The sequence below is a fragment of the Lathamus discolor genome, chromosome 5 (genome assembly GCF_037157495.1).
Source record: "Lathamus discolor isolate bLatDis1 chromosome 5, bLatDis1.hap1, whole genome shotgun sequence".
Taxonomy (NCBI): domain Eukaryota; kingdom Metazoa; phylum Chordata; class Aves; order Psittaciformes; family Psittacidae; genus Lathamus; species Lathamus discolor.
In genome coordinates this window covers 121,735,954-121,763,586 of record NC_088888.1, presented here as the reverse complement: position 1 = coordinate 121,763,586, position 27,633 = coordinate 121,735,954, and the positions used below count along the sequence as shown (strand labels likewise).

The following is a 27,633-nucleotide window of genomic DNA, read 5'->3' as shown; positions in this document are numbered from 1 at the left end:
ACTACCCTTATGATACTAAAACACCCAGCAGAAACAGATTAAAAATTATGAAATGAATAATGGCTAATTACCCATCTAAACTGGGGAAAAAAGGCAGGTGGTTCCTTTACACAAAATACATGATACTAATCTGAGGGAAAAGGGCAGGAAGAAGTATATAAACAGCAGTTTTCCTGATTCTGGGAACACAGTTGTATTATGATGAACATAAAAGGGTAATGAAAACCATGATAAACTCATAAACTTCTGAGAATAAAAATGGTGTATCCAGAGGTTTTAAAATAACTTGGCTTGAAAACTTTGCTTTGCAGCTTCTGGCAAACACTTTGAAATGCTAGCACAGGTACTGCAAATAGTCAATAAATAAATAGAACAATTTCAAACTCTCCATAGTTTGAAGTTATTTGAGTGGCGTAGATAAGGCAGTCGTGCTAAAAGTACCTTTGCCTCTGAACACCAAACGTTTCGTTATCTTGTTGAAACTTCAGGCCAGAAGTCTGTGTTTCTTCAAAGTGTCTTGCAAGACAAGATGTATTTTACTCCAACAAAAGCACTACAGAGAACCCAGAGAAGCACAGAAATAGTGTGTGCTAATCTCAGAGAAAGGCTGTGATATGGCAAGACATGAAGGCAGTCGGGAAGCAAGCTCGTTTCCAAAGATTTATTCAACTTTATTACAACTTCATAGTTTTAACTTATTTTTGCAGGCTTGAATGCGAGTGAGGAATTGTCATCTAAAAGCCACGGTGCGGAATAGCCTCGGGGTATCTTGGCTGCTTTAATACCCACCTTGCAGTAGACTGCATTGGCCCATAGTGTTAGACGGCAGTGAGTTACGAGGGGTACTCAAAACTACGTGTGTTAAAGCCTTCCAGGCGACACTCGGCTCGCTCTGCTGCGTTTACTGGATGGGAGTGAGCGAATCCAGGAGTGATTTGCGCCCTTTTCCCCCTCTCCCCCCTCAGGGTGCCCGCTTGCTGCGAGGTGAAGCCGCGCTGCCGGCCCCACCACAGCGAGTCCCGCCCCTCAAAGGCTCGCCTCTCCCGCCCGCCGGTGGCCGCAGCCGCTCGCTCCTCAAGCAGGGGCCACCGACCATGCCCCGGCCGAGCGAGAGCCTGCTCGCAGCTCCCGAGCGGGACACGCACACCGAGCACACCGCTGCCATGTCCTGAAGGTAAGAACCACGTCGCGGCCGCACAGCCCTCCCCTCAGCGGGGATTCCCGCCCAGCTCAGCCAGCGGCCACCTCAACCTCACCTCCTCCCTCCCGCGAGGAGAAGAGCACCTTCCACACCTCCTGCTTTAGGGACCCGGGGGATATCCGCGCCTCAGCCCCTTCCATGACCCACCATGTCCCCTCCCCTGTGAGGAGAACGGCGCGGTGGGGCGAGGGCGCTGATGGCCACCAGGGGGTGCAGTGCCGAGCGGGGGAGCATGGCCGCGCGGCCCCACCTCCGCGGGCGCGCTCCCGTGCCCCATTGGCAGCGCGCCGCGGTGCCCGTCGGGAAGGAGGCGGTGGCGGGGGCGCGCCGGGTAGAAGGGGTCGAGCAGCGGGGCCGTGGCTGCGGGTTGTGTTGTGCGCGCCATGAAGGAGACGTGCGGGTGAGGCGGCCGCGTCCTCCTCCTGTCTCACGGCTCCCTCAGCGGCTTTCCCTGCCGCTGCCCCGGGTGGTTTGTGAGGGGAACCTCGCTTTGAAAGTTCAGCCTCCACCCGCTCCGTGCGCAGTGAAGGGCTCGACCCGTAGAACCCGTGCGGTGACGGCGCCGTTCCATGTCGGGCTCTCAGCGTCTCTGCGTTCCCCGCCGTCGCTTAGCAACAGCGCGGGGCGGGCCGCAGGACTCGGCCGGCCGCGGAGTGCAGGGCCGGCGGCTCGCTCCGAGCGCTGGTGCCGAGGCGCGATGAGGGCTTCCCTCAGTCCTCCCGCGGCGGCGTGGCCGGCGGGGGGAGAAGTTGGCGATGCGGGGTCGCGGTTCTCGCCGGCAGGGTTGGTTTGTTGTTGTTGTTATATACGCTTCGGTTTGTGTCATCCGCGTCGCTGGGTCAGGAGGTGACTTCCAGTTACTGAGTGGAAGAGGCTGGAGAGATGCGTTTCTACCTGTGTCAAAGCAAGGCAGCCTCGGGAGTGGGGTTAAGAATGAGTCTGTGGTGAGCGCTGAGGGCGCTGAAGGCAGCTCCCTGAGCTGTAACACTGTGCCCTTACCTGTTGGCTCTCTGGATATGCAAGAGCAACGGCTTGCAGCTGTGTGAAGCTATAAAAGCAGTGGTAAAACCTGCAGCAAATCCGTTTAAGTTAACTTTTTGTGTGAAATCAGGGTCTCTCGGAGCAGGGATGCGCTGGAGCCGTTTGCTGTGGTGGGCATGTTGTAGCAAGAGTTGGCAAAATAGGTTGCCATGTTGTCATGGACCTCTTGTTTAAAACAAGAGGTGATGGATGAGTAGGTTGTGTGCCCTGGATGCTGCTTTATGTCTTAAAATCCTTTCTTTGTATGTGTCTGATGCGCTTGAGAGCCAAGTTAAGATGTGTTTATTTACTTATTTCCTTTTTTTAATGCCATAAGTCATTCTTTCAATAAAACTTTCTAAGTGCCGTTTTCCTTCAGTTGTGAGATCAGACTTTCAGTAATACAAGCAACTGAAAAACACCTACTATAGACTTAAAGAATCCGCTACTAATAATATCAGATACATCTGCTACTGTGCCCTATGCCAGTCTTTAGAGGAGGAATAAGGCAATGAAAGGCAAATGGTGCCTTTCCGTACACTGACAAGGTCTTGAATGCTAGCAAAGCCAAAACTCCATTCTTGTTTTGTGCATACTTTCTGACATGCAAGTTGTACAATGCAAGTAATACGTAAAATGTATGAGAAGCTGATGTTGTAGGTGTTTTAATTTAGATATAACACACCAATTAAATATAGGCTTTCTTTCAGTATTTATTATGAAAGTGATATAAGAAGGAAAACATAAGTATTTTTACTTATGAAGTGGAAATTGACAGTGCCTATAGGTGATGCAAATTAGGTCCAGGGCTAGTAACACTTGTTCTGATGGGAGAGACTAGTTGACAGGGCTACTGTACTAATTCCCCCTAGTTCTTTGGAAACCATACAGCAGAAAGATTGAAAAATAAGCTCCTAGAGGGAAATGGAGAGGATGACACCCAGCTGGATGATTAAAAGCTATGCCTATAGTTTGATAAAATGACTCTGAGAGACAGAGAAATGCATCTTTCCTCAGTGGAAGAGTAAGGGCAACAGCTGGGAATAAGAATCTGCAACAAGATGTCTTCCTAAAAAAATCAAATGTTATCATAGAATCATAGAATAGTTACGGTTGGAAAGGACCTCAAGATCATCTAGTTCCAACCCCCCTGCCATGGGCAGGGACACCTCACACTAAACCATCCCACACAAGACCTCATCCAGCCTGGCCTTGAATGAATGTTGAATGTTGAAATGTTGAAGCTGTGCTTTGAGCATTTCCTAATCCCATTCCAGTTGAAATGGGTTGGATACCTTAAATAGCTAGAAGCATACCTGGGCTAAACCAGCTGATGTTTGAAGTTGTCTGTATGAGAAGTAGGAAAATACCTGGTTTGAGTAGAGGTATAATTAATCCCTTTAGCCTCAGAGTCTGGATGTGGACTCTTTGACAACTGTGATGGGTTGTATACACTTTTTAATGTGTCTCTGCCTTTTGCTGTTAGTGTTTCTGAGAGACCTTCGGTCCATTGTATGCTTCTTACCTCCTGTCCCACTCCTTTCTTCTGGTTTCAGCTGGTAGTGCAAAATAGGGGTTTTTTTCTCCATTTTCCACATTCTAATTTAACTTTGTTCTGCCATATCAATCCTATGATGCTTCCAATTGCAAATAAGCCTAAATACACAGGGCAGTTGGAACGTTGGAGGTGAGAATCATGCCTTGCTCTAATTGGAGTCCAGGGGCAGTAACCTTGTGGGCCTCCAAACCCAGGAGTCCTGCTTTAACTGGAGCCTAACTGGGCAGGGAGCTGGCAAAGCCACACTTGAGCACCTCTACAAACAGAGCTTTATATGCTGACATACATCCCTTGGATTTAGGTAAAATGGATGTATGTACAGTTAACCCTCTGAACTATAAAAAATGAATGCTGTGTTAAAAGCATGAGGATTTTCTGGCAACTTCATCTGCATCTTAGTTGATGTTCTTACTCATATTCTTGCATAAACAAAAATGGGGTAATACTGAATTTACTGCATGAACTCTAACAGACTGCTTCATTATATGTCCTTACTCTACAATAAACTAGAATGCCCTTCCAGAATCAGCAGAAGCACAGCAAACACTTTTATACTAATAGAAGCAAGTGTTAAATTGTGTTGTTGAACATTAGCAGGAAGCTGATGGGAACATCCTTGTAACTGATATGAGATTGAAATGTATCCAAAGCTGCTGTATGTAGTGTTACCCTCACTGGATTTCCAGCCTTTTCTGTTCCCGGTGATCAATTCTAATTGATGGTACAATTAAGTTGTACTCAGATGGTAGCAATTTGGATCTTTTCTTATATCCACAAATAGACTTTAAAAAAGTGGTTGTGACTTCTAAGTTGGGTCAAGTTATCTAAAAATCACAATTTGGGTGGTTTGGTTTTTTTCTTTTCTCGTGTGTGTTACTGCTGGGTAAAAGAGCAGAAGCTGATTTGGAAACTTGTAAGTTGAAGTTGTTTGGGATTTTTTTTTTTTTTTTTTTTGCTTTTATGAGGTCTTCAGTGTTCTATTTTCTCCCACAGTACTTCCAAGCTGCAGGCTCAAAGGCACTATGGAATTACCTCCCCAATTAGTCTGGCTCCTCCTAAGGATATAGATTGCATTCATACTCAGAAGCTGATTGAAGCAATGAAGCCATTTGGTGTGTTTGAGGATGAGGAAGAACTGAATCACAGGTATAACAAGGCTAAAATTCATTAACCTCTTGGAGGGTTTCCTGTTTTAAGGGAAATTTAACATGAGTTTTCTTCACAGGATGGTTGTTCTGCGTAAACTGAATAACTTGGCCAAAGAATGGATTTCTGAACTTGGTCAGAGCAAGGTAAGGACTTCTTATATGTTCTTATCAAAGCAGCTGAAGCCTTTTTATTTCTTTTAAAAGCCATGCTATTAGGATTGATGCTGAAGTTCAACTTCTAACTTCTTAAGTATTGAGTAGAGCTGTCGTAACTGCCAACGAAATAAGGTATAAAAGATAATTCAGATCAAGATCCTGAAGTCCTTGTGGCACTAATTAAATCTGTGAAGTGGCTCTATCAGTTAATAAAGCCAAACCATCATATTGTGGGGTGAGATAGATGGCAAATGGGCACTAATCTTGCCTCAAGCTTCCTACAGCACTCAGTCTAGGAATTACTACACTAGACTTAGCTCTTAGGTGGTATTAATTTATGTGTATGCTGCAGGGAAGACTAATAATAGGTCTTAATTTGTGTAAATTAATGAAAGGACTGCTACATTACTTATTATTTTGATTTGCAAGCACTCACTTCAGAAAAACAGTATCTTAGAATAACAATATATTAGACTGTAATAGCCTGTAACTGTGTATTCAACTGAAAGCTCAGTACGGGAGTGAGAAGACCATGTTTTGGAGGCTGTTGCAGTCTTTCTATGTAACTTGTGTTCTAGGTACACACTGACCTATGTGCAAGTCTTTCTCCAAAGTATGCTTGTGTTCTCTTTTCTACCTACAGAATCTTCCCCCTTCAGCAATAGCAAATGTTGGTGGCAAAATATTTACATTTGGTTCTTACCGGCTTGGAGTACACACTAAAGGTACAACTTCTGTTGCTTGATCATATTTCTAATGTTTGAAAATGACTTCCAACAGTAACAGAAGGAATGGAATCTCTTTGTAGGTGCTGACATAGATGCAGTTTGTGTTGCTCCTAGACATGTGGAAAGATCGGATTTTTTTCAGTCATTCTTTGAAAAACTGAAACAACAGGAGGAAATAAAAAATCTGAGAGTGAGTAAATTCTCTACTTGATTGTGCAGATTCTACCACAAGAATATTCATGTTAAAGGCTCATTGGTTGTGAATGACTTGCAAGCCAAAATGAAACCTAAAATTGTTTCTGAGCACCTTCAAAAATACTATTTTATGCAGCATGAAAATGCCAAAGTCAACCTTTTGGTTCCTTCCCCCAGTGACTGTATTTCACATAAGAATTTGGGAAGGTGTTAGCTGTATCAAAAAGCAAGATTGTCCTTAAGAGCCTTGCTTTATTCTTAGATGTAGTAAGGAGCTTGGAAATAATCGTGTGCAGGAATAGGATGGGGCAGCCTGAAAAGTAGAGAAGTTGAATGTGATGTGGAAAGGTTTCTGTCAGTATGCTTTTCTGTCTGTACTTTAGGACCTCTAATTCATACTTTCCTGGCCATGTTCCTCTCTGACTACTCTGCCTGAGACTTTATGGAAGGGATGCACGCAGTCAGCTTTGTGTAAAGTTATGGGAACTGTGCTGTGAACATAAAACACTGCTTTGTGATTCACCCTCAGGTGCATATGTTGTGTACCTTGCATGTAAAACTGAACTCCTCAGAAGCATTTCTCTTAGCTTACTCTTCCTCATGTAGACATTTTGAAAGACTTCATGTGCTTAGCAAATAAGCCTTTGCTTTAGATACCTGAAAGCAGTCTTGCAGCCACACAGTTCTAACAAGTGGTCTACAACAGTGAAAACTGTCACATAAAGTAGCTGACAGCATCTCGGGCACATCAGAAAATAAAAATACAGGAGACTAGTGCACACTGTCAAATGTGGACAAGAGATTTTTAGATTGCTCTTACCCCGTAGTAAGATAGCTTACAGAAATATCTTTCTTTTCTTTCTCACTACCAAGGTGAGTACCTTACAACCATAGGATAGGTACTCGTGGCTCATTGTGCACTGTTCATTACAATACATCATCAGCCCCTGAATCTCTTGGCTAACTAACTTTTAAAAGCTGATATTAGTACTGTATTAATGCTATGCTGCTTGCAGCTTGTTTTTGTTTGGAAGCAACTCAGACTTTATAGTGAGTAGTTTAGCAATGTAAATTCTGTATTTTATCATAATTTAGGAAAAACATTAAAATAGCAAAAGTATCTTTTCTTACAATTAACCTCTCCTTCACAGGCAGTTGAAGATGCATATGTACCAGTTGTCAAATTTGAGTTTGATGGAATTGAGGTAAGAATTTCGTGTGTGTTGTGGCATTTAAGTGAGAATTTGTCTTCTTGCTTTGGAATAGAGTAACTTTTCCAGGGATCTGTAACTGCTATTTTACACAATTATTTTGGTACCTTACAGTGTTTTTAGGAAAACAGTTAGTTGGAGCTGTTCAGGAGGTATGGTCATGGGGACTCTGGAGGCAAGGTTTTTGTGGGCAAAGGGGAAACATCTCTTGGGTTTCTCTGCTTTGGTTCGAGCCAGACAACTCTGATTAGGGAGGGACTCTTCATCAGGGACTGTAGTGACAGGACAAGGGGTAATGGGTTCAAACTGAAACAGGGGAAGTTTAGATTGGATATAAGGAAGAAGTTCTTTCCTGTTAGGGTGGTGAGGCACTGGAATGGGTTGCCCAGGGAAGCTGTGAATGCTCCATCCCTGGAGGTGTTCAGGGCTGGACTGGACAGAGCCTTGGCTGACATGGCTTAGTGTGAAGTGTCCCTGCCCATGGCAAGGGGGTTGGAACTGGATGATCTTAAGGTCCTTTCCAACCCAAACCATTCTGTGATTCTATGAAACTGTAATTAAACAGCTTGACCACAACCTATCACAGTAAAAAGACACTGCAGTAAAATGGAAGCTTATAAGAAAACAAGCCCTTGGGAAGTGTGACAGACATGAGAACAACAGACATCTTTTCCTGGCCTTCATCAGATTCAGACATTCATAGAACAATTTTGTTGTATCTAAAAAAAACCCAAATACTTCAGGATCAAAAGGACTTATTGCATGAGGAAAATGCATTCTTCTTTGCTGTGGTTGAGGCAACTTAACTTTTGTTTTCATTCTGTGATTAATTTTAAGTTCCCTTTAATAAAATTCCAAGTTTAGAGTAATCTTCTCAACTTGGTGGGGGGAAAAAAAGCCCTTTCCTTTCCCTAGTTTAAAAGGAAAGGGATGAGGCATAGGGGGCTTTGTAAGTAAAATATGGAACTTCTAGCAATTCTGTTGGATTTTTTTGGCAAATGAATCTCCCGGCATATGTTTCTATAGTCACAGAATTCTAAATACAAGTGTTAACCACTCTTTTGAGACTTGACTAACTGTCCCTCCCACTAGTGTGATGTTTGCAAACAGTATAACATTCTAAGTCATGGTTGGCACTTTTTCCTCTTCAGATTGATCTTGTCTTTGCAAGACTGTCTATGGCAACTATTTCTGACAATCTTGATCTCGGAGATGACTCGCGTCTGAAAAGCCTGGATATAAGATGTATACGTAGCTTGAACGGTAGGCATATTTCAACATCTTTGAAGTGTGATCAAGACTGGTATAGAATGCACATTACACAACCCAAGCTTCTGGACAAGAAACTCATCTCTGTGTATTTGAGGTGGTGGCAAGAGGGCTTAAACTTAGGTATTTCAAGTTCTGTGTTTAGATAGTCATGTATTTCATGTTTCTTTGATCAGGGAGTGTGCATTGTTCCAGTTTGCCACAGAAAGTGCTTCAGATGCGTAGGTAGAGCACTTGATAGAGAACAGTGTGTTGCAGTTAATAAAAAAAGAGATATTTAAAATACCTAAAGCCTAACTTGCTCACTGTTTAACACTGTTCCTGGCTGCCCAAAACGTCCTAGCTTTTGGAATCCTATACCAGAGCCTTAATAAAAGTTGCTGGCTGCAGTGTAAACTATGAAAAAGCTGAGGGCACCAGCTAACTGAAGTGCTAATTTATGTGTAATCCAGACTTGCTTTCATATTTTAAATGATAAACTGTAAGCTCTTGGTCCAGTATAGCGTAAAACTGACTTGTACCCGTTACTAGGAACTTCTGCATTTCAATTTTTCTTACAGGCTGCAGGGTTACTGATCAAATACTGCGTCTAGTGCCAAATCTAGAGAACTTCCGTCTCGCACTCCGTGCAATTAAACTGTGGGCAAAACGTGAGTGATGGGATTGTTCATTATCTTTAAACTTTTCAGAGGCACCTCATGATGAGAAAATACAACTGTTAGAAGTACTTCAGCTTTGGATAGTGGCTTAAATAACAGTTTTTAAACTAAAACTGTCATTTTTAGTCTAGATTAAAAGTCTGTTCATGTGGTCGATTTGGTGTGGTTTTTAATGAGGGTAGAGTGGGGAGGAGAAGGGATTGACTACGAGACAAGGTGCTGTATTGCTTATCAGGAACCTGACTACAGATGATAAAAATGCCAAGTTTAAAATGTAAGGAATATGATATGTAAGGAATAAAAAAATACAGCTCGTGCTAGAGCAAGGGCTAGAAGAATGGCAGAACGTTTTTGTCTGAAGGGAAGTTGGATTGAAGTAGTGGTTGTAGTAGTTAGGCAAGTTTCAGAGTAGCAGTATTTTGGGAATTGGTGTGGTAATGATTCTTTTTCTCATTACTGCAAGGACCAACAATTTTGGCCTCGTTGCACTGCAGAAATAACTGTCTGAAGTTGAAGCCTGTTAAGTATTCCATAGGTTGTGAAGTTGGTGCTGTAAATATGAAGGAATATACTTGGGTATTAAAAGACTACATTTTAACTACAATTTACCTGTTCTAGGCCGTGGCATTTACTCAAACATGCTGGGATTTCTTGGTGGAGTTTCCTGGGCAATGCTAGTAGCAAGGACATGTCAGCTCTATCCAAATGCTTTGGCATCTACTCTCGTTAACAAGTTCTTCTTGGTTTTTTCAAAATGGTAAGGGCAGTTGTTACTACTTTATGCAAGTTAAAACAAACATTTCCAGAGGTAGTTCTTTATATAAAGATTTACGTTGACAACGTTCAGTCTTACCCTGAATTACACGGGAGATGTGAAAACGGACAGTTAGCTACTGGGTTTTTTTCATATAGGGAATGGCCAAATCCTGTGTTGCTGAAACAACCTGAAGAAAGCAACCTTAATTTACCAGTATGGGACCCAAGGGTAAGTAGACATTGAATTCAGAAGCCTTTAAACTTTCTTCTAACCTAAACTGATGCTAAACAGATTTGTTTTAACATCATAGGTGAACCCAGCAGACCGGTATCATGTCATGCCTATCATCACTCCCGCCTATCCACAGCAGAATTCCACATACAATGTGTCTCCATCAACACGGGCGATAATGGTAGAGGAATTCAAACGTGGTAAAGTTTTTTTCCATGCTTATTAACTGGTTTTAAAGCATAATTCTTGCTATTTGAAGCTGCATTATCTGAATTCATTATATCCTGTGATTTGTTCTGCCCTTTTAGATAGAACGGGTCTCTGGGAATTATACCTGTTGCAGGCAATAAGGCAACAAAGTGAACTGTTGTAGTAGACCTGCATGGTGTCAAGGGAGTTTGTTTTTTGATCTGTCAACTAATGTTCAAAACCTTAATGTTAAGAAGTTTATATCATGCTTGGCTAGTCTAAAAACCAAAATGGTAATAATGTTTTCAACTTCAATTGTAGGTCTTGCAGTTACAAATGAGATTCTCCAAGGGAAATCGGATTGGTCAAAACTCTTTGAACCCCTGAACTTCTTTCAGAAGTACAAGTATGTATGAAATCTGTTGTCTGAACTTCAAATGATGTACTTACTGGTTGCATGGTGAGTTTTAACTTGGAATCTAAATAGAACATAGCATAATATTTGTTTTTCAGGAACTGGAAGTAGTGTCATTTAAATTTGGGTAAGTAAGTATAAGGGATAGTATAGGGAAGATAGAAAAACAGTATGTTATGCCACTTAAACTTTTTATTAGGAAAAAATCAACTAGGATACTTGGAGTATAGCAGAATGCAATTCTAAAGGATGTAATCACTTAATACTGTGCTGAATACAGGATATAATCTATCTTGTCTGGAAGTTGTATTCTATTCATTTAATGTAGTTTATTTCACTTGAAGGAATATGAAGTCCTGAGCTAGTATGTTCATTTTCCTTCTAGACATTACATTGTGCTGACTGCTAGTGCCTCTACAGAGGACCATCACTTAGAATGGTAAGTGTTGCTTTGAATGGGGTTCAATACATAATTGGAACTCGGCTCAGTGTTGAACTTTATTCCTGTTATCTGTATTAACAAATGAAGTATAAAACCAAGCAACTAGGAATGGAATACAGCAGCAAGTTGAGTAGACAGTTGACCAGCAAAAGTAAAAGCTTTTTTTTCTTTGTGAAGGGAAGTAAACATAAATCCAAGTCATGATGAGAAGGAACAAGGAGGGTTTGTGTGTGTATGCCTGAAGGTTTGACGCTGTGTTACATGGAGAAGCAGATGCAAGGAGTCTGAGATGGCTTACCCAACACTACTTCAGCTAGTAGGAAGATGTTCCTTGTTGCAGAGAGTGAAGCAAACATTAACCAATGTTATCAGATGTGTAATGGACACTGTAGAGCCTGATCCTCTATTGACTTTACAGAGCAGCGGTCTCCAGACTTTTTTGATTGTGCACTCCTATCAGCAAAACCTTCTAAACATGAGCTTAAAATATATACATACTTATTTACAAGTTACATACACATAACTGAAGTTATAATAATTTCTTCCTGTGTCAACTAGATCCTTTTGATCATTAAAGGAACTATATTTTTCAGTTTGGGAAGAGAGTAAACTTTTTTCACTGATCAGGAATTCTTCTGCAGGAAGAACTGCATCTTGGTTGTAATAGAACAGTTGTGCTTGAGCCTGTTCTGAATTGCTCTTGTCCTTGATCTTTGGGGTAAAAAGGAGTTTTGCTGCACTTCAAAATGCAGCCAGAGGTGCTGGTATCTGCTTCTTGTTGATGTTTTCATCATAGATTATAGGTTGAAATATTGTATCTGAACTGTTGAGAATAGAAGTTAAACTTGCTTATTTCTGTCTTTGGAAATTTCAAAGCTGACATGTCACTGAAAACATCTTAAACTGCAGTGCGTGCAATATAGAAATCCAGTATCTGCTCAGCTGAATGAAGCATACTACTTATTGATTTGTTAGCTTTTCTGTATTAGCATTGTACTGTGAAAAGGCCTATAACTCCAGTGCTGGATACAGTTAAAAATGAGTAAGTATCTCTGGTTCTTCTTAGGATTGGCCTTGTTGAATCTAAAATTCGTGTCCTGGTTGGAAACTTGGAGAGGAATGAATTTATAAATATGGTACATGTGAAGCCACAATCTTTCCCTGGCAACCAAGAACTCTCTAAACGGTGAGTTTCGCTACTTTTCTGATATACAGTTTGGCCAATGTATTATAACTTGTTGATATTCACCTTGGCTTATCTGGGAGATGTTCAGTGGAATACCTATTATTTTGTATGTATATGCTCTGATAGGCAAGGTTCTGAGCATGTAAGATCATTTTAAAGAAAGGAGAACTTCAGAGATCTTAAGTGTGAGCTGACTAACCTTGATTTGCTGTGTACAACTGAATTGTTTTGCTTAATCCCGTCTTGAGAGTAGATGCTAGCATCCAAATAAATGCTCTCTGTGCATAAATGATATGATTTGTGAATCTGTCTCTTTAGGGGTGAACATGTGTCAATGTGGTTTCTTGGAATTGAGTTTAAGAAAGTGGAAAATGCAGAAAGTATTAACGTTGATTTAACTCATGTTGTACAGTCATTCACAAGTACAGGTAAGCCTACGTTTTGCTCTAGTTTTGTAGGGTTTCATGTTTTTGATTGCAGTGGAAATCACTTCACAAAGTAAATTGTGCTTTTGTCTGGTATTAACTATTGGGCATTTCTATACAGCAACATGCAGATTAGCTTTAAAGAAAGGTCACCTTGAAACAAAAGTGGCTACTACAGTCATACACTGTGCACTATGTGAAATAACAGTTATGCAGATCACAGTGCAAACACTCACAAAGAAACTTGAATTTATTTTGAAGCAACTTTTCATATTGGTGTGGATGCCTATATTTAGGCTTTTATTGAATTTCTAGGCCTTTTGTTGCATGACCTTAGTTTGATTCCCACTCTATGTTCATAATCTGGCTTTCCCTTTACACTCATGATAGGTCTGTTTACACAAGCTTATCTAAATGTGACCGAATTCTGTAATAACTGCTGTGCTCATAGCATTTTCAAGTTGCATAAAGGGCTGTTTGCAGGTGGTTAAGAAAAACATGTTGAAATTGTAGTGATTCTGGTAAGTCAGAGGTCCCTAAAATCCAGTCTTACTTTCTTGGGCAGATAGAATTTTAACATTAAACTACTGAGAAGTCATCTGATTACAGAACTGTTACCAAAAAAAACCAACCCACAATAACCACTGCAAATATAAAATAAAAAATAAGTCTGAATCTGATCTCATCAGCTGTGCACAATTGGGTTGATTTCAGAAAGTCTTCTAGATTTTTTCTAGTTTTTCAACCAGAAAAACTAATTTACTTTGGGTTAAAATATGCTCAGATGTGAGCTGTGTTATTAGCAAACCACAGCTGTAGCTGAGCACATAACAACTGTTTAATTTCAAATATGCATTTATGTATCTGGTCTGTGCTGGATATGAAACGGGCATCTTAGGCCACAGTAATCTTAAGAGTATTTGGGGTGCTTGGGTAGCATTTTGTGTTCAGTTAGGCTGGAAACTTCTTGCTTTCTGGGCTGGACAGATTAGAGGCTTGCTCTTCTTAAATATATGTAACTGACAAATACCTAATGCAGACATCCTCACTAACCTACAACACAATCCCATGTTAGTTTACAGGCAGGCTAGCAACCTCAATGTGCTAAAAGAAGGAATGAAGATTGAGGCAGCTCATGTGAAGAGGAAGCATCTCCACTATTTTTTGCCAGCTGAAGCCATTCAGAAAAAAAAGAAGGTATCATAAAAATCTGTCTCTTCTGTCCTTTTTCTCTTCTTTAATAATTACTCGAAGACTTCATTATTATTTCTTTTAACTGTTGTTTCAGCAAAGTATGCCAGATATTGGTAAAAATGCCTGTGAGCGTCAGGGCAAGAGGATTTCTGCAGGTGGAAACTGTTTGGGCAGTTCCAGAGACAAGGACTCCAGAACTCTGTATCATCCCTCTGTATTACATGAGATAACTAAAATGGACACCTACACAACAGAGACAAAAAGGTTGGACTATAACCTCTGAACTGGAAGAAGCTGCTTTTAACTGGGGGGAGGCAGGCTAAAGAAATCCTTCAAAGATTAATGTACATGAACACATAGGAATGAAGAACTACTTGATACTAGAGAAATTATTTGGACTTGAATAGAAATCCTGTTAGGTTATTCAAGTGTGTAACTTGAAGCTGGAGTGTTTTATGTGTAGGTAAATGTTCTTTCTTGAAACCAAAAAGGTATAATTAATGTGAAGCAGTATTAAGTGCCAATGAAATGCTGATCTTGATCACAGAAACACTGGAGCTGCTGCTGACTTAGGGGAGCAGTGTAAGGACTTTGGCAATAAAAGTGACTGTCCCTTCCTGGGAAGTCTGTCCATAAGCTACTTCAGCACAGGAGGAATATATAACCTTGAGAGTAACAGCCCAGTGCTTCCAGATGTCTAATGCCTGCTGTATTCAGACAGTTTGGTGCTATAGGATTAGCATGAAAAAAAAAAACCAACCCAAAAAACAATTGGGTGCACATATGGGTAGAGCAGATCTATTCATTAAAAGCAGCACAGGTGCTTGATATACTAAGCTGGAAAACACTACCAGTACATAGAGACTCACTAAAGAAAATGCTTAAGTTTAAATTCAAGGTCTAAAGTCCAGCAAAACAGGGGAAGTTCAGATTAGATAGAAGGAAGAAGTTTTCTACTGTGAGGGTGGAGAGGCACTGGAACAGGTTGCCCAAAGAAAATGTTCCATCCTTGGCAGTGTTCAAGGCCAGGCTGGACAGGGCTTGAAGCAACCCGCTCTAGTGAAAGGTATACCTGCCTATGGCAGAGGCTTGGAACTGGATGGCTGAAGGTCCTTTGCAACCCAAACCATTCAGTTATTCTATGAAAATGAAGATCTCATGCTAGTTTGCCTCTGATTCTGTGGTGGTTAGTAGAGCTGTGACAGTGGGCTAAGAAGGTAAATGTTTGCCTTGCATGAATGTTCTGGAAATGTATAGTATTTTGCAAATAGCAAAATACTATATATTTTATAACTCTAGTGCATTTTGTAACTCTAGTGCCTGACTTTTACAGAGCTGCTGTGTATCAGAGATCAAATACCACTAACAACAGAGACAAGATACCTCTTGGAGCTGTGCCATCAGCATCCATGAGATTCTCTATGCCTGTTACTGATTCAAGTATGTGTTGAAGTAGTGGGTGGAAGGCAGTTTTTAATTTCATGGCTGAACTCTAAAACCTTGTTACCTCCTGCAGAAATGGAGGCTACACTCAGAAGAACAACATCAGCACCTCTAACTGGTTGCACCATTTCAGAACATAACACAGTTTCTAAACTAGGACCACATTTTGACCAAGGGCAGCATGAATTAACTGTGACTCCAGTTACAGACCCAAAGAATACTGCCTCTAAACGACCTTATTCACCCACCTCAACCGGAGATGAACGCCCCAAAAAAATAACTGATGGAGAAAAGGTGAGGAAGAGGGGCTGGGTCAGGGAGGTTTGAAGTAGTATTAGTTACTGATGTAGAATGAATGAAGTCACTGAGAAGAAATGCATATATACATCCCCAGCAGATTCAGGAGTCTAAATTTAAGTATAATAATAGTTTCACTAGGATATAGCTAGGAGAAATTGTCTTGAATATAATTTGAGCGATTGAAACAAGACTGCTTCTTGTCTGGTAGCAGGGTCTCTGAATGTGGCTGCACTTATATAGTACTGCACTGACCTGAACTGCCCCATTTGGAAGCAGTTTTTAAAACAATTCAGAAAAAAGCCATCTCAAAATGAAGAGTATATGAATGTATAATTGTACAAATATTAGCTAATCTTGTTCTGGCGGACGATGTTTGAATGCATATTGTTAGTTCTGTTGCTTTAGAAATCAGCAGCCTACTCGTAGGTCACCCACTGCTGAAATAACAGTGTGGAGTTGCTTGTTAAACATAAATCTAAAGCTTCCACAAGAACAAGATTTAATGTTTTATTGCTATATATAAATCTCCTTAAATACCTTGACCTCTCTTTGGGTCAAAGAACAAGTACAGAAACCTCAAGTTGGATACTTGTAAAGAGCCAAGGTTTGGGTAGTAAGACATTTGAAAGGCTTGAGATTCCTGTGTGATAATGGTAGCCTTGTCTAAATGTTGTTTTAAGAATGGCCACTGATAAATTTGTTGTGTTGGCTGAAGCTGTACCCAAATATGAAGGTAATTTCAGTATAGCACTTATTTTGAATCTGTGTATTCTGTTCTTCTAGCAAACTGGACAGGACTCAGTATTCAAAGATTGCGGCAACCCAGAAGATGTCATGAGAGCTACAGGAAATGTAATTTTCAAATGTTTCTTACTCAGATTGAAAAGCTGAATGGGCTGTTCTCTAGTGCCTAAACTACCTCACATAAATTCTTTACACATTTACTGATGCAAGCAAAAATTTGCTTTTTAATGTAATTCACTTTGGTTTTCATTTTGCAAGAATTACACCTATATGACCTATCTTTTTTAGTACTACAACTAGAGTTGGTAGTATTTATTTTCTTGCCATGCTTGAAGTCACTTTTTCTTTTAAGCTACTTGATTCACTAATGTAAACTACAGCTACTAAAAGACTAAAGCATTTGGCCTCTCAAAGGGAGGATAAAGAGCTTTTGTGTAGCTCGCTACTGAAGCGTAAACTCTTGAGGGCACACCCTCAAATCAAAATGTGATCTTGTTGGTAGAGGGAAGGTTGAAACAGCTGAAACACTGAATCTGTGTTTATATGGCTTAAAATACTGCCTAATAAATCCCTTCTGGCTTTTTTCTAGGACTTGTTTGGAGGAAAAGCCATGCTTGCTCCAGTTATCAAGACAACCAGATCACAGGTATTATATATTGTCTATGTATTCATAGATAAATCAAAAGTAAAATTTTCTTTTATCCTATAAAGACTTAAATGCTATTAATCCCTGTAAACTTGGGGGTTCAAAGTAGTTGATAAGCTTTTGCTTATCATGCTTCCACCAAACTGAATGACCTTCCAGGTATCCTCACAGAAGTGAAGCCAAAGCTTCCAAGTTAGTGAACTCTGAAAGCCACATTTCCTTGCTCTCAAACACTGGCACAGTTTATTTCCTCATTTCCTTTTTTCATGAGTAAAAAGGTCTGTACTTCTTGCAGGTCTTCCATAAGGAGCTCTTATTATCTAAATTATTGTATACTGATTTCTGTGACAAGGCTTGGAAGCTTTGAAGCATATAAGTGGCCAGTAGAGACAGTCCTGATCTATGGCTCTGAGAAGAATGGTGGCTTTCTCTTGTGCTGTTATGTAACTTGCAACTGAGTTCACCTCCTCAGGAATATAATTATCTCAGTTGAAGACAGGAAAGAAATGTGCAGAGGGGAAAATGTTATCACCAGTTTGCAGAGGAAAAGCAAGTGGTGTGGTAAACAAAAAAATTCTTGTAGAAATATTTGGGTTTGGGCCATAGTGTTTTGGTACATAAAGAATGTTACATTCAGCTAGGAAAGGGTTTATCTGCTGCTACTTCTGAATTAATGAATTCAAAACTTCCATTTTTTTTCTTTTTCTGTTTTTGTGGCATGTTTTTATGTGTTTTAGAGGCTTTCCAGTAAAGAGCTACCAGATTCTTCATCTCCTGTTCCAACAAATAGCATTCGTATTATTAAAAGATCCATCAAACTTACCCTCAATGGGTAACCGGTTTCTCTTCGGGTTAAGATGGAAAGCACTTTAGAGATCCGTATTATCAACATGTATTGGAGTTACTAACAAGAATATGGAAGGTCACTTTGGCTATACTGCAACTGGCCAGTTAAAATCATGGTCTTGTTTTGTAGCGTTGTTCAATGCTTTGACCTACTCTTTGCACATTCTTGTAACAGTTTATACTTAATAGTCTTTTAAAAGGTCTTAATTGTCATTAGCTGAAACAGCTTTGGAAAAAGCCACAGAAAGTGACCTGTCCTGTGACTTGGGATTCAGAATGTGTGTAAACAGGGCTCGTTAACTAGTCATTGCAACCACATTCTGAGTTCAAGTGTATATGAGCGTGCTTGTATTTATCTGTGCTTTCCTAGTTCATGTGCATCCATTGTTCTTATCTTAAATTATTTTCCCATTTGGCACATCCACTCCTGTGTGTCTGTCACAATGGTGCTCAGCTTTCTCAGGTAGTAGCTTTCCACTGTCTAGCACAGCCATGCACTACACAAGTATTGCCTCCCATGGAGGCCCATAAATAATTCAAATACTGGAGGAAATGCAGCAGATGATGGTACCCAGGTATAGAGATGATGGACGTGTCTCAAGCCATGTTATCTGATTTTTGTCTTTAAGACTGCTCCAGCATGAAACTCGATGGGTCTTTTTATTGTCAATGGGTAGTAATGCCAAAGTTGGAACACACAGCTGAAGATGCACAGCTGAGGCTGTTGTGACACTACTACCTACCTGCAAGCTGCAGTCTTGAAAGCACATGGCATGCAGAAAGTGGCTTCAGATAAACCCCAAAAGTTGTTCTGAATGGGTACACGAAAACTTGTAGTAGTCTGGTTCTGTAAACGGCTAACGCTGCTTACCCAGTTAGTGCATCAGGGTTTTTGAGGGGTGGGGAGAAAGTCTGATCATAAGAAACAAATGTTATGCTATCTCTCTCTTGCAAGTTCTTTGTAATTTGGTGGTTTTGTAGATGAAGTTGTATGTTTTTTTCCAGAGTATTTTTGTATGTGCTGTAAAATAATATCTTTCAAAGAGAAATTTAATATCTTCAGCCTCTTGTTTTTCAATGTAGATGGGATCTGTTTAAAAAACCCAAGCAACTCAACCAAGTGCGAAGCCTGTGTAAGGGGGAGCAGTGCCATAAAAAACACATCCCACAAAATGATAACGTCATGCTAGAGTAAATGAAGAGACCAGGAACACTGCTTCCCTGCTTCTAAGATTTCCAGGTTTTGAATTCATGCCCTCTGAATAGTGCAGTTTGAGAACTGCCTTAACAGCCGAGTTCCCAGTTAGCTCTGTGGGCAACAAAAAACGAGTTGCTTGGCTTAAAGAGCAGTTCTGAGCTCTAATCATCTTCAATATCCACCAAAAAATCCTAGTGACAAGACTATAAAGGCATAGAAGGAGGCATGTATCTTGCAAGGTCCTCATTCTCTAGCGTTTCTCCTATGGCTAGTATTCCAAATGTGTGGAGAAAGTGATATTTATCACAATATAGTTAGTTTTTTTCCTTATTACTTCTGATTTCCAGCTTGCTTGAAGTGCAACTTATCGCTTGGCCTTAGCGAATTTGAGAGGTCTTATTCTTCCCTCCAAAAAAATACCCCAAACTTAGGCCTTGCAGTCGAAGTTTACTCACAGGTTAAAATTAAGAAACAATACCCATGTTACTTCAGTGGCTTTTAGCAGAACCAGTTTATAAACTGGTTTTGTGACCTGTATTAAAACCAAGGTATTGAAATATTGACAAGCCTGTGTACTAGAGTATGTATATACAACTTCAGCACCTGTGTAAATAAAAATCTGGCATGAATTTGAAGGAATTAAAGCTGAAGCAGGTGATGAGAGAAACAGCAGAGCAAATATGTAAAGTAAGTGTTATAAATAGCCTGCAACCCTGTAATATTACCATGCTTTTAACCTGCTTCTTCCACTTCAGTATTCCAAGACTGTTATGGGCTCTTTTGCCCTTGACCTCTATGTCAGCATGTGCATTTATGCAATTAAGTCTCCTACTAACCTAGCTAATAGATAGAAAGTATATGCCTTTACCTAGGTCTTTTTTTCACTCTTGTTTTGCAGTTACCTTCTAATTGCTCTTACTTTTTATTTCCCTCACTCTTAGGATTTTCAGAAGAAATTTTAGGAAGAATTTAGATTACTAGTTTCTCGGACTTGATTCAGCATACTTGAGATTACAGTCTATATTTTACTACTTCCTGACTCACTGCTTGGCCCAGTGCAGAGTGACATCACTGTTCTGGAGTTTCCCCGGATGTGGCAGAAGTGTGATACTGCCCTCAGATTATGCAGATTAGTGTTCAGCTATTTTAAATAAAAACATTTTGACAATTAACCTTTAAATGTTTTTCTTTGTTTATAGAGCAAGTTCTCTGTTAGAGTGACTGAAAGTTACTTATGCAGCAAGACTCAGTGAGAGGAGGTTCTTTGATATCAGACTTCCTGCAAACTTTGCAGTTTTCCATCTTCTCTCTTAGCTGGTTACTCTCTGTGTGTGTGTGGCTTGGAGGATGGAACCATCCAGAGGGATGCACAGTCAATCTCCTTAAAGAGGAGCAGCTCTGTACCAAAATTGTGTATGATTAGTAACTTTAAGCAAGGCATTTCCTGTGGTTTCACTTGTTAGGTACAAGCAAAGAAACAGTTAATGTGAAGTCACCTATACTTCTGCTCTTGCAGTGGATGTCCCTGTAGAAACAGAAAGTAATACTTTTTGCCTTAATGAGTAAAAAGCAAATGGGGGGGGGAAAAGAAGTTATCCTGAAACTGTTCATCTTGACTTTGTGAGGGAGGGGGCTTATTATTCCTGCTTTTATGTAATACTTGGTGACATAAGCTGCTTAGCCTAAAAAACACAAGCAAAAACTCCTAGCTGTGTTTTTGCAATTACCTCATCACACTTCTTATAAAGAGGCTGGTCCTATGCTTTATTCCAGTAAATGAAAACCCAGGGCTGTGGGGTGTTAGGTATGTGTTATGTATGTGTAGTGTGTTACATATCTGAGCCCCTCAGCAGCAAAGAACCCCCTCATGCTGGAAGCATTCATGCCCTGTCCCCATTGGGAGTCAGATGGCTGATTCACCCTCATCTGAGGCACCTCATCTGAGCAGTAACCTCCTACTGTGAAACCAGGTGTGTTCCTTTCCCGAGGACCATGCCAGTGGGTGCTGCTGTGTCCCCACTGCACTATGGGTGCTGCATGCCCTTTCCCCAGCAGGGTGAATGGAGCTGTGGCCTGGGCTTCCCATGCTGGGGATGGTTTCCTGCCCCAAGCCCTGTGGTGGGGGCAGGCTGGGGGCTGAGCTGCATGTGCTGTGATGATGCTGATATGCGACTGCACCACTGCAGTGTGCTGAGGGCTGCTGTGCTCTGACGTTGGGTGGCTGGGAAATACCTCTGCCACCCCTCCCCACCAGCTTGGAGGTGTTGGGGGGGGACCGCAATGCCACAGCCCTCTGCTTCCTGGCCACCTCTGCTGCTGCTGCTCTGCTTTTCCTCTAATCCTGCTGGGCTAGGCTGGACTGAGCAGGATACAGCGGGGTGTTTTCCAGCTTGGAGCTGAATAATGGGCTATAGCACACTCCCTACTGCCTCCTAACATGGAGCTCCTGTCCCTATGGCTGAGTGTTTCTTCAGCCGTCATGTACACCTCTGAATATGGTTCGGGGCTCCAGGCTGCTGGACTTTGTATTCTGGAGGGGATCTTGGCAAAACAGCAGCCTGGGGGCTGGTTTTTCAACATAAAGCCTATTGGCCTCTCAGCTCAGTGACCTTCAAGAAATTAATAGAAAATCAGGCTGGGACTGCTCATTCTTGAGCAGTTCCTCTTTGCTGGGAAGACCCTGTCTGAATCATCCTGCTCTCTTCACCTAACCTTGTTTCTTATGCACACTTCATCTCTTCATTCCATCTGATCTTGGGTCCTTGCCTGTCTTCCTGTCTCTACAATAAATCTTCCTTTCTCACCTAAAACCATCTTTACTTCCTCTGCAATTGAACCGGATGGGATTTTATTCTGTGTTGATAGAGTGAAAAATCCCAGGAGTCCTGAAACAAGAGGAGAAATAACCTCCCCTGTTTCAGTTTTAGTGTGTGGCAGCCTGGCAGTCAGCTGCCTGCTGCAGGGACCATCCAGCTCACTCTGCAGTATGTGCAATGGAGAGAAAGCTGGAAGCTGGCTGCTAAACAAGTCCTGCCAGCGTGTGTAAGTTCAGCCCTTTCAAAAGTTCACCACATGCCCAGATAGGTGTGTTTTTTCAAAGGAAGAGCAAAAAGTCCAAAAGCGACACCAGCACAGCCTCTGGGTGAAATTTCGTGTCCCTGTTTTCCGAATGTGAAGGAGAGTTTCTTAATAAAAGTGTTAAGAATTCTTTGAATGTATTTCTATTCCCCAGGATCGTTCTTAGAAATGACTGAGTCAGTTTTGTTCTGGTTTTCCTAAAAAATCAGGTGGAGGCACAGTGTATGTGCTCATAGTCCAAAGAAATGCTTTTGACAAACTGGGAGTAGCTGAAAATGTGACCTTAAAATGGGAAGTGTTGACTACCCACAAGCAACAAAGTGCACTGATGGTAATGTTACAAAAATAAAACATAGTACCTACTTACTAAAGCTGGAGATGCTAGAATGTATTTTATCCTATTTTATCCATGCAGTTTTAATTCCACTCCATTTTTCCTCTGTGGTCACTTGGGCAGAACAGAAACTTATCATAGACTCTGTATGAGTGCATGCACACAGAGAAGAAAAGCTGAGGTTTGGTGAATCACTTGGTGTATCAGTGCTTGGCTCTATGCCTTCAGCACTGCTTTATTTGTGAGTTTTATCAGATTGATTTTCCTCTCTTACTTCTTTGATACCAGATTTACGTTTCATTCTGTACAGCCTTTTCTACTGCTTGAGCAGAAGGGCATAAACCTGTCGCTGTGAGATTTCTAATAACTAAGCTAAAGAAGGAATAGCTATTTTAAGTTGTTTTCTGCTCTCAAATGAGGCACGCTTTAGACCGTCAGGAAACTGAAAGTTGGCCCTGCTTCTGAATAATCTATACGAAACCAGAAGTCTTGAAGTGTTTCTTGCAAGACTTGTAGCCGGTCATTACATCCACTTCTGTTTTTTACTAGATAGTATAGCATCGAGTTAACTTTCTTGACTCATTCTGAGTGTTTTTACAGGTCTTTCCCAATACCTTTTATGCTGTGTAGGATGGCAGCTGTTGGGAGAGTCTGTACAGCAAACAGTAGGTTTTGTTCGATGCACTCGTGAATAAAATAAAGAGCTATTCTGTCAAATTATGGGCAATAGGAAAATCATGGATAGAGTATTTTCTGTGTAGTGATTGCAGTGATTTAGTTAAGAAAACCAAATGGGACAAAAATATACCTTTGGGAGTAGCATTTTGAGGAAAACGACTTACAAACAGCCAAGTCCTAGCAATGAGAAGGCAAGGGAATCCCCAGTTTCTGTTCCCCTGTTCACCCACTAAATAAATCACGGGTCACACCGAATGGTAAGTTGCGCAGTACAGAGATGTTTGCTTTTCTGTAATTCAGGGTAAATGTTTGGCATATGCCTGTAAAATTATCAATCTGTTTAATGATATTCCTCTTACAGAAATAAGTCATCAACAGCGTGTTCATTTTCTCTCCTGTTCTTACATGCTGTCACTTCAAGTGGGGGAAATTCAGGAAAGGTAATATGTCAGTTTTCTCCAGATTGTGCTTATTTTGTTTTCAGTTCACCTTTCAGTAACAAGTAAGCTGAGATGGATTGGCCAGAAGCCCAACTGTGGAGCTTGAGTAGAGGTTCATATGTTCAGACTCAAGTCTTGTGTGTGCTCACCCTTAAAGGTCATCCCCCAGTCTCAGTGGCTGTGATGTCAGTGGGGAAACCCTGCTGCACTTTTGTTTGTCCTTGTGCAAAGGTCTAGAAACGTCAGATAGAAGCAAAGCAGCTGCTTAGAAAAGGCTTCAGTATAGAAACTAACCACAGTTTCTTACTGACTGATAAGCAAAAGTGATTTATTTAATCAGGTCCTGCTTGAATGGTCTCCTCTCAGTCACTGTTCGTTGAGCTCAGACTGTTTTGTCGTTCAGCTACGTATTAGGGAGAGCTTTTATTGAGAAACATGGCACGATCTTAAAATTTCTTAAGTATTGGATGCCACTAATACCGATGTTTAAGACGACTTCTTACCTGAAATAACTGGACAGAGGACAAGCCAAGGTGCCCACCATAAGTTCCTTATTTGTATTAAGTTTTGGTGCCATTGTGCACCTTTTCCCAAGGCTTTCCCTGACACTGTGTCAAATTCTTTTTCGATCCTTAATAATTCTTCACAACATCCCTGAGAAGGTTTTTAAAATACCTGCTTTGGCAGATGAGGAATTGAATGCATAGACATTAACAGTTAGCAAAGGGACAGACAGAAATTTTGTGGCTGATACCAGAAACTGAAGCCAAATTCCCTGAATGTGTGAGATTGTGGTGTTTGTCCCTTTTTCTTGAGAGCCACGTTGCCCATCCTTGCAGTGGGGATTCCCAGTACATAACTCACTGCATCTGGCTAAGGACTGTCGTAATTGTCTCTGGAGACTATAAGTGGAAACAACTGCTGATTTTTAAGCCACTATATATATGATAGCCCACTATTTTGGCTACTAAAAAACTATATATTTTTTCCTAAGCTTGCAAATTAAACAACTTTTCCTTTCAGATCTTGATTACCTTCTTAAGAAGACAAAGATAATCACAAGTCTGTTTCTTGCTTGGTTTTGGTTCTCCACAAAAGTCTGGCTGAGCATACAAACCATAGGAGTGTCAGATCCAAGTTAACACTTGGGTAAGTTCTGATGTCTTACAATTGGGGGGGGTGGGTGAGGTTGGTCAAGGGGGGAAGCCCAATATTCCTGATACTAGAAGAGTAAAAACAAACAAGAAACCCAACAACATAGGGACGTGCTTTGTAAGGATTTACTACTGGTATGCACAGGAAATGAATGGATGCTAAAAGTGCATCCTAAATAAAAGGAAAAAGGCAAAAATACCAGAGTTCTGGCTGAATTATAGGTGACTTTTTAGATAGTCTTCATTAAGATTCTTGGTAAGACCTTTTTCTGCTGCTAAAGAGTTGGCTGCAGCATCTCACCAGAGTTCCTATGTGGAAGATGAATGTATCTCTGAAGTGATTGAGTAAATCTTTGCAAAAGTATGATGTCAGCTGTTGTGAAAAATTGGATATTCCATGATACCATTTCAGCATAGGAGGCTCCATGCTTAAGGTCATGTGTTAAAGCCACAAAGGCCTTAAGTATCACAAAGTAATGTTGAACTGCATGAACTGGAGAGGCTGTGTTGCTTGGTTAAACATGAATCCTGGAGATATGTGTTAGGTACTGCAAGGCTGAGCAGCATAAGACCTCAGTGTTGCCTTGGGTTTACCTCCAATTCACAGTCATATTATCAGGCTCTGTTGTCATGCATTTTAGGCCTGAAGTTACCCTCCTTTAGATCCACTGTTAAAAAATGCTCTTGGCTTTAGTAGAAGCCAAACCCTTTTATTTACCAAGTCGAGTCGGTTGAATAATGAACGTGCTGTATGTGAACTGGTATAGACTGTCTTTCTGAATGAATGACAGAGTTTACAGCAAGTTGCTGGTAGCCATCTCCCTTACAATACTTAAATGAATGTTGTGTTTGCAGGGCTGCGTATTTTTATCACTCAGCCGAAATTCCAGTCAACCCAAATGGAAGCTTTGCCTGTAAGAGGTGCATGATGGGGTTCTTGACTCTTTAACTGTACTGTATTGCTATGAATGTATTAACTGCATGGCCCCAAATTAATAAACTTATTCCTGTAACCAAAGCAGTGAACAAGCGCAGTGTGTCTTCATAGCCAAAGAATGTGCTATTGCTTAATGAGTTGCTTAAAGCCCCTTAAATAAAAGTTGAAGAAGCACTCAGCTGAGGGAAGCTGACACAGCCTTTCTGCCCTGCTTTAGGAGCGTGCATCTTCCAAGATAAAGGGATATAGGGAATAACTGATCAGTCTCTGCTGTTCGAGCATGTTACAAGCAGAGATGGAGACACTCTTGTAGGAGCAGCAGAGAATTCTTCCCCCCCCCCATCTTACTCCGCCAGAACAGGAATTTATGAAGATACCAAACATCTGCTCATAAAGCACTGCATAAGGAAGCTCTGGGTTGGAAGGCAGCCAGTGTCATTTGCAAAAGTTGGAAGAATTGTGGGTTAGAGGCTTATGGAAGGGAGGGTATTGCAAAAGAAGGAGAACTGGACAGGACTGCTCAAGAATAGAGTGGCTATGGTTGCTGTTAAGGGGAAGGGGGAAAATAAACCCAACCTTTAGACTGTTAAGCAGTGGCTACTTTGCTGTTTATTGGTTTTGTAACCCATAACCAATTTGGTTTTTATCACTTTAGGAGGTTCTTGCCACCACCTTCATCTCCAGTATCCTTGAGTCCTCCCCTTCTTTCCTAGCTGGAGCCTTCATCAGTTGCGGTGAATCAACTCTGCATATAGCACAGGAGCCAAACACTCTGTTAAAGGGAGCAAAAATAACACTGCATTTATTTCCCCCTGGTTTTTGTTATTTCAAATTAATTACAGAGATGTTTATGAGGCAGGGTTGTTGACCACACAAATATAGGTTGTTCATAATACATATAGTCTGGAAGAAACTCTAATTGCTATGCTAAATATAATTTATTCTGTGGTTCCATTCAGCTGTATATTTAATTTTCTCTTGCCATTCTTTTTCTAGGGGCAGTAGTAAACATTCTTCCAAGCAGGAATAGTAATGATGAGACAGTAATTGTCTGAGTAAATTATCCAAGCAGCCTCCTTTCCTTTTTCAACTTCCTGCGTTTCTGGTGTCCTCTGGCATTACAGCAGAGGTATGTGTTAGTCCTGGCCTGTGTAAATGAGAAGCCTCGTCTACATTACAATTAAAGCCACACCAGGTCATGTGGCTTCCACTTGACCAGTTACAGGGCTCTGTTGCAAATGAGGTTTTAACCGTGTTGCAAGTGTGAAGTCCTGAACTGACCAAGTCTGTAGTAACTGGGTCACCTACCAGAGCGGTTTTGTGTGACGTAGCTCATGGGAATATTGGCAGAAGCAAAAGTGCTATAATTGCATCCCTCTACCAGTATTTGTGTTGACGTTGAAGCCTGAAGATGCATATTCAGGAAGCAGAAACAATACTGTGTGTAATTAAGATATGTCAAAGGAATATAAATTCCAGTTCTAAAAAATCCAGCAAGGGAATGGTGTGGATTTTTGAAGAAACACTGTAATTATTCCAGGTTTACTTCTTAAGGGACTTCTTGCACCCTGAGAGCATTGACATTGCCCACTGTTGGAGGAAGAGAACTAGTAGCAGAACTATAACAGAGCAAAGGGGCCCCAAAACCAAATCAGTGCACCACTGGATAAATCACTGTGAAACAAACATTTCCTGGCCTGTAGAGCTGGTTGCTAAATTATATGATAAACACAATATATCCTTGCTGTGAAGTAGAGGGATTGTATAACAGTATGTAAACGTTACCACATACCTAAGCAAGTAAGAGATTAGGTTGACCATGGGGCTGCCACACAGCCAAGGAGCTGTAGT

At 41.0% G+C, this 27,633-nt stretch overlaps 2 protein-coding genes across 8 annotated transcripts in view; one reads left to right on the top strand and one right to left on the bottom strand.

Annotated features, from left to right (window-relative positions):
* Positions 1 to 1,370, bottom strand: part of BCL11A (BCL11 transcription factor A) — a 148,161-nt gene extending 146,791 nt beyond the window's left edge. The window contains exon 1 of one of the 2 annotated variants that reach the window (XM_065682423.1): positions 1,349 to 1,370. The gene's annotated coding sequence lies outside the window, so the exon portion shown is untranslated. The other variant, XM_065682417.1, reaches the window with a different exon arrangement.
* Positions 974 to 25,825, top strand: PAPOLG (poly(A) polymerase gamma). 6 transcript variants are annotated; one of them, XR_010613380.1, is made up of 24 exons: positions 1,519 to 1,601; positions 4,773 to 4,925; positions 5,005 to 5,071; positions 5,727 to 5,808; positions 5,892 to 6,001; positions 7,158 to 7,211; positions 8,369 to 8,480; positions 9,047 to 9,136; positions 9,764 to 9,902; positions 10,058 to 10,130; positions 10,213 to 10,333; positions 10,644 to 10,728; positions 11,123 to 11,176; positions 12,246 to 12,365; positions 12,684 to 12,793; positions 13,866 to 13,987; positions 14,079 to 14,248; positions 15,318 to 15,424; positions 15,501 to 15,721; positions 16,511 to 16,579; positions 17,061 to 17,117; positions 23,613 to 23,691; positions 24,715 to 24,840; positions 25,701 to 25,825. XR_010613380.1 is itself a non-coding variant. In XM_065682446.1 (22 exons), exons 2-22 carry the CDS (start codon positions 4,879 to 4,881, stop codon positions 17,951 to 17,953), a joined length of 2,109 nt encoding a protein of 702 aa, XP_065538518.1. In that variant the 5' UTR covers positions 974 to 1,174; positions 4,773 to 4,878; the 3' UTR covers positions 17,954 to 19,012. The 6 variants fall into 6 exon arrangements, 5 of the variants coding, with proteins under 5 accessions (XP_065538518.1, XP_065538517.1, XP_065538516.1 ...); XM_065682446.1 differs by lacking the exons at positions 1,519 to 1,601; positions 23,613 to 23,691; positions 24,715 to 24,840; positions 25,701 to 25,825 and adding exons at positions 974 to 1,174; positions 17,855 to 19,012; XM_065682445.1 differs by lacking the exons at positions 24,715 to 24,840; positions 25,701 to 25,825 and having other exon boundaries at positions 23,613 to 23,857.
* Positions 25,826 to 27,633: the final 1,808 nt, after the last annotated feature.

Coding starts and splice junctions, on each gene's coding strand:
- PAPOLG (XM_065682443.1), top strand. Junction 11,177..12,245: donor GAGGACCATCACTTAGAATG/GTAAGTGTTGCT, acceptor GGTTCTTCTTAG/GATTGGCCTTGTTGAATCTA. Junction 15,722..16,510: donor AAATAACTGATGGAGAAAAG/GTGAGGAAGAGG, acceptor CTGTTCTTCTAG/CAAACTGGACAGGACTCAGT.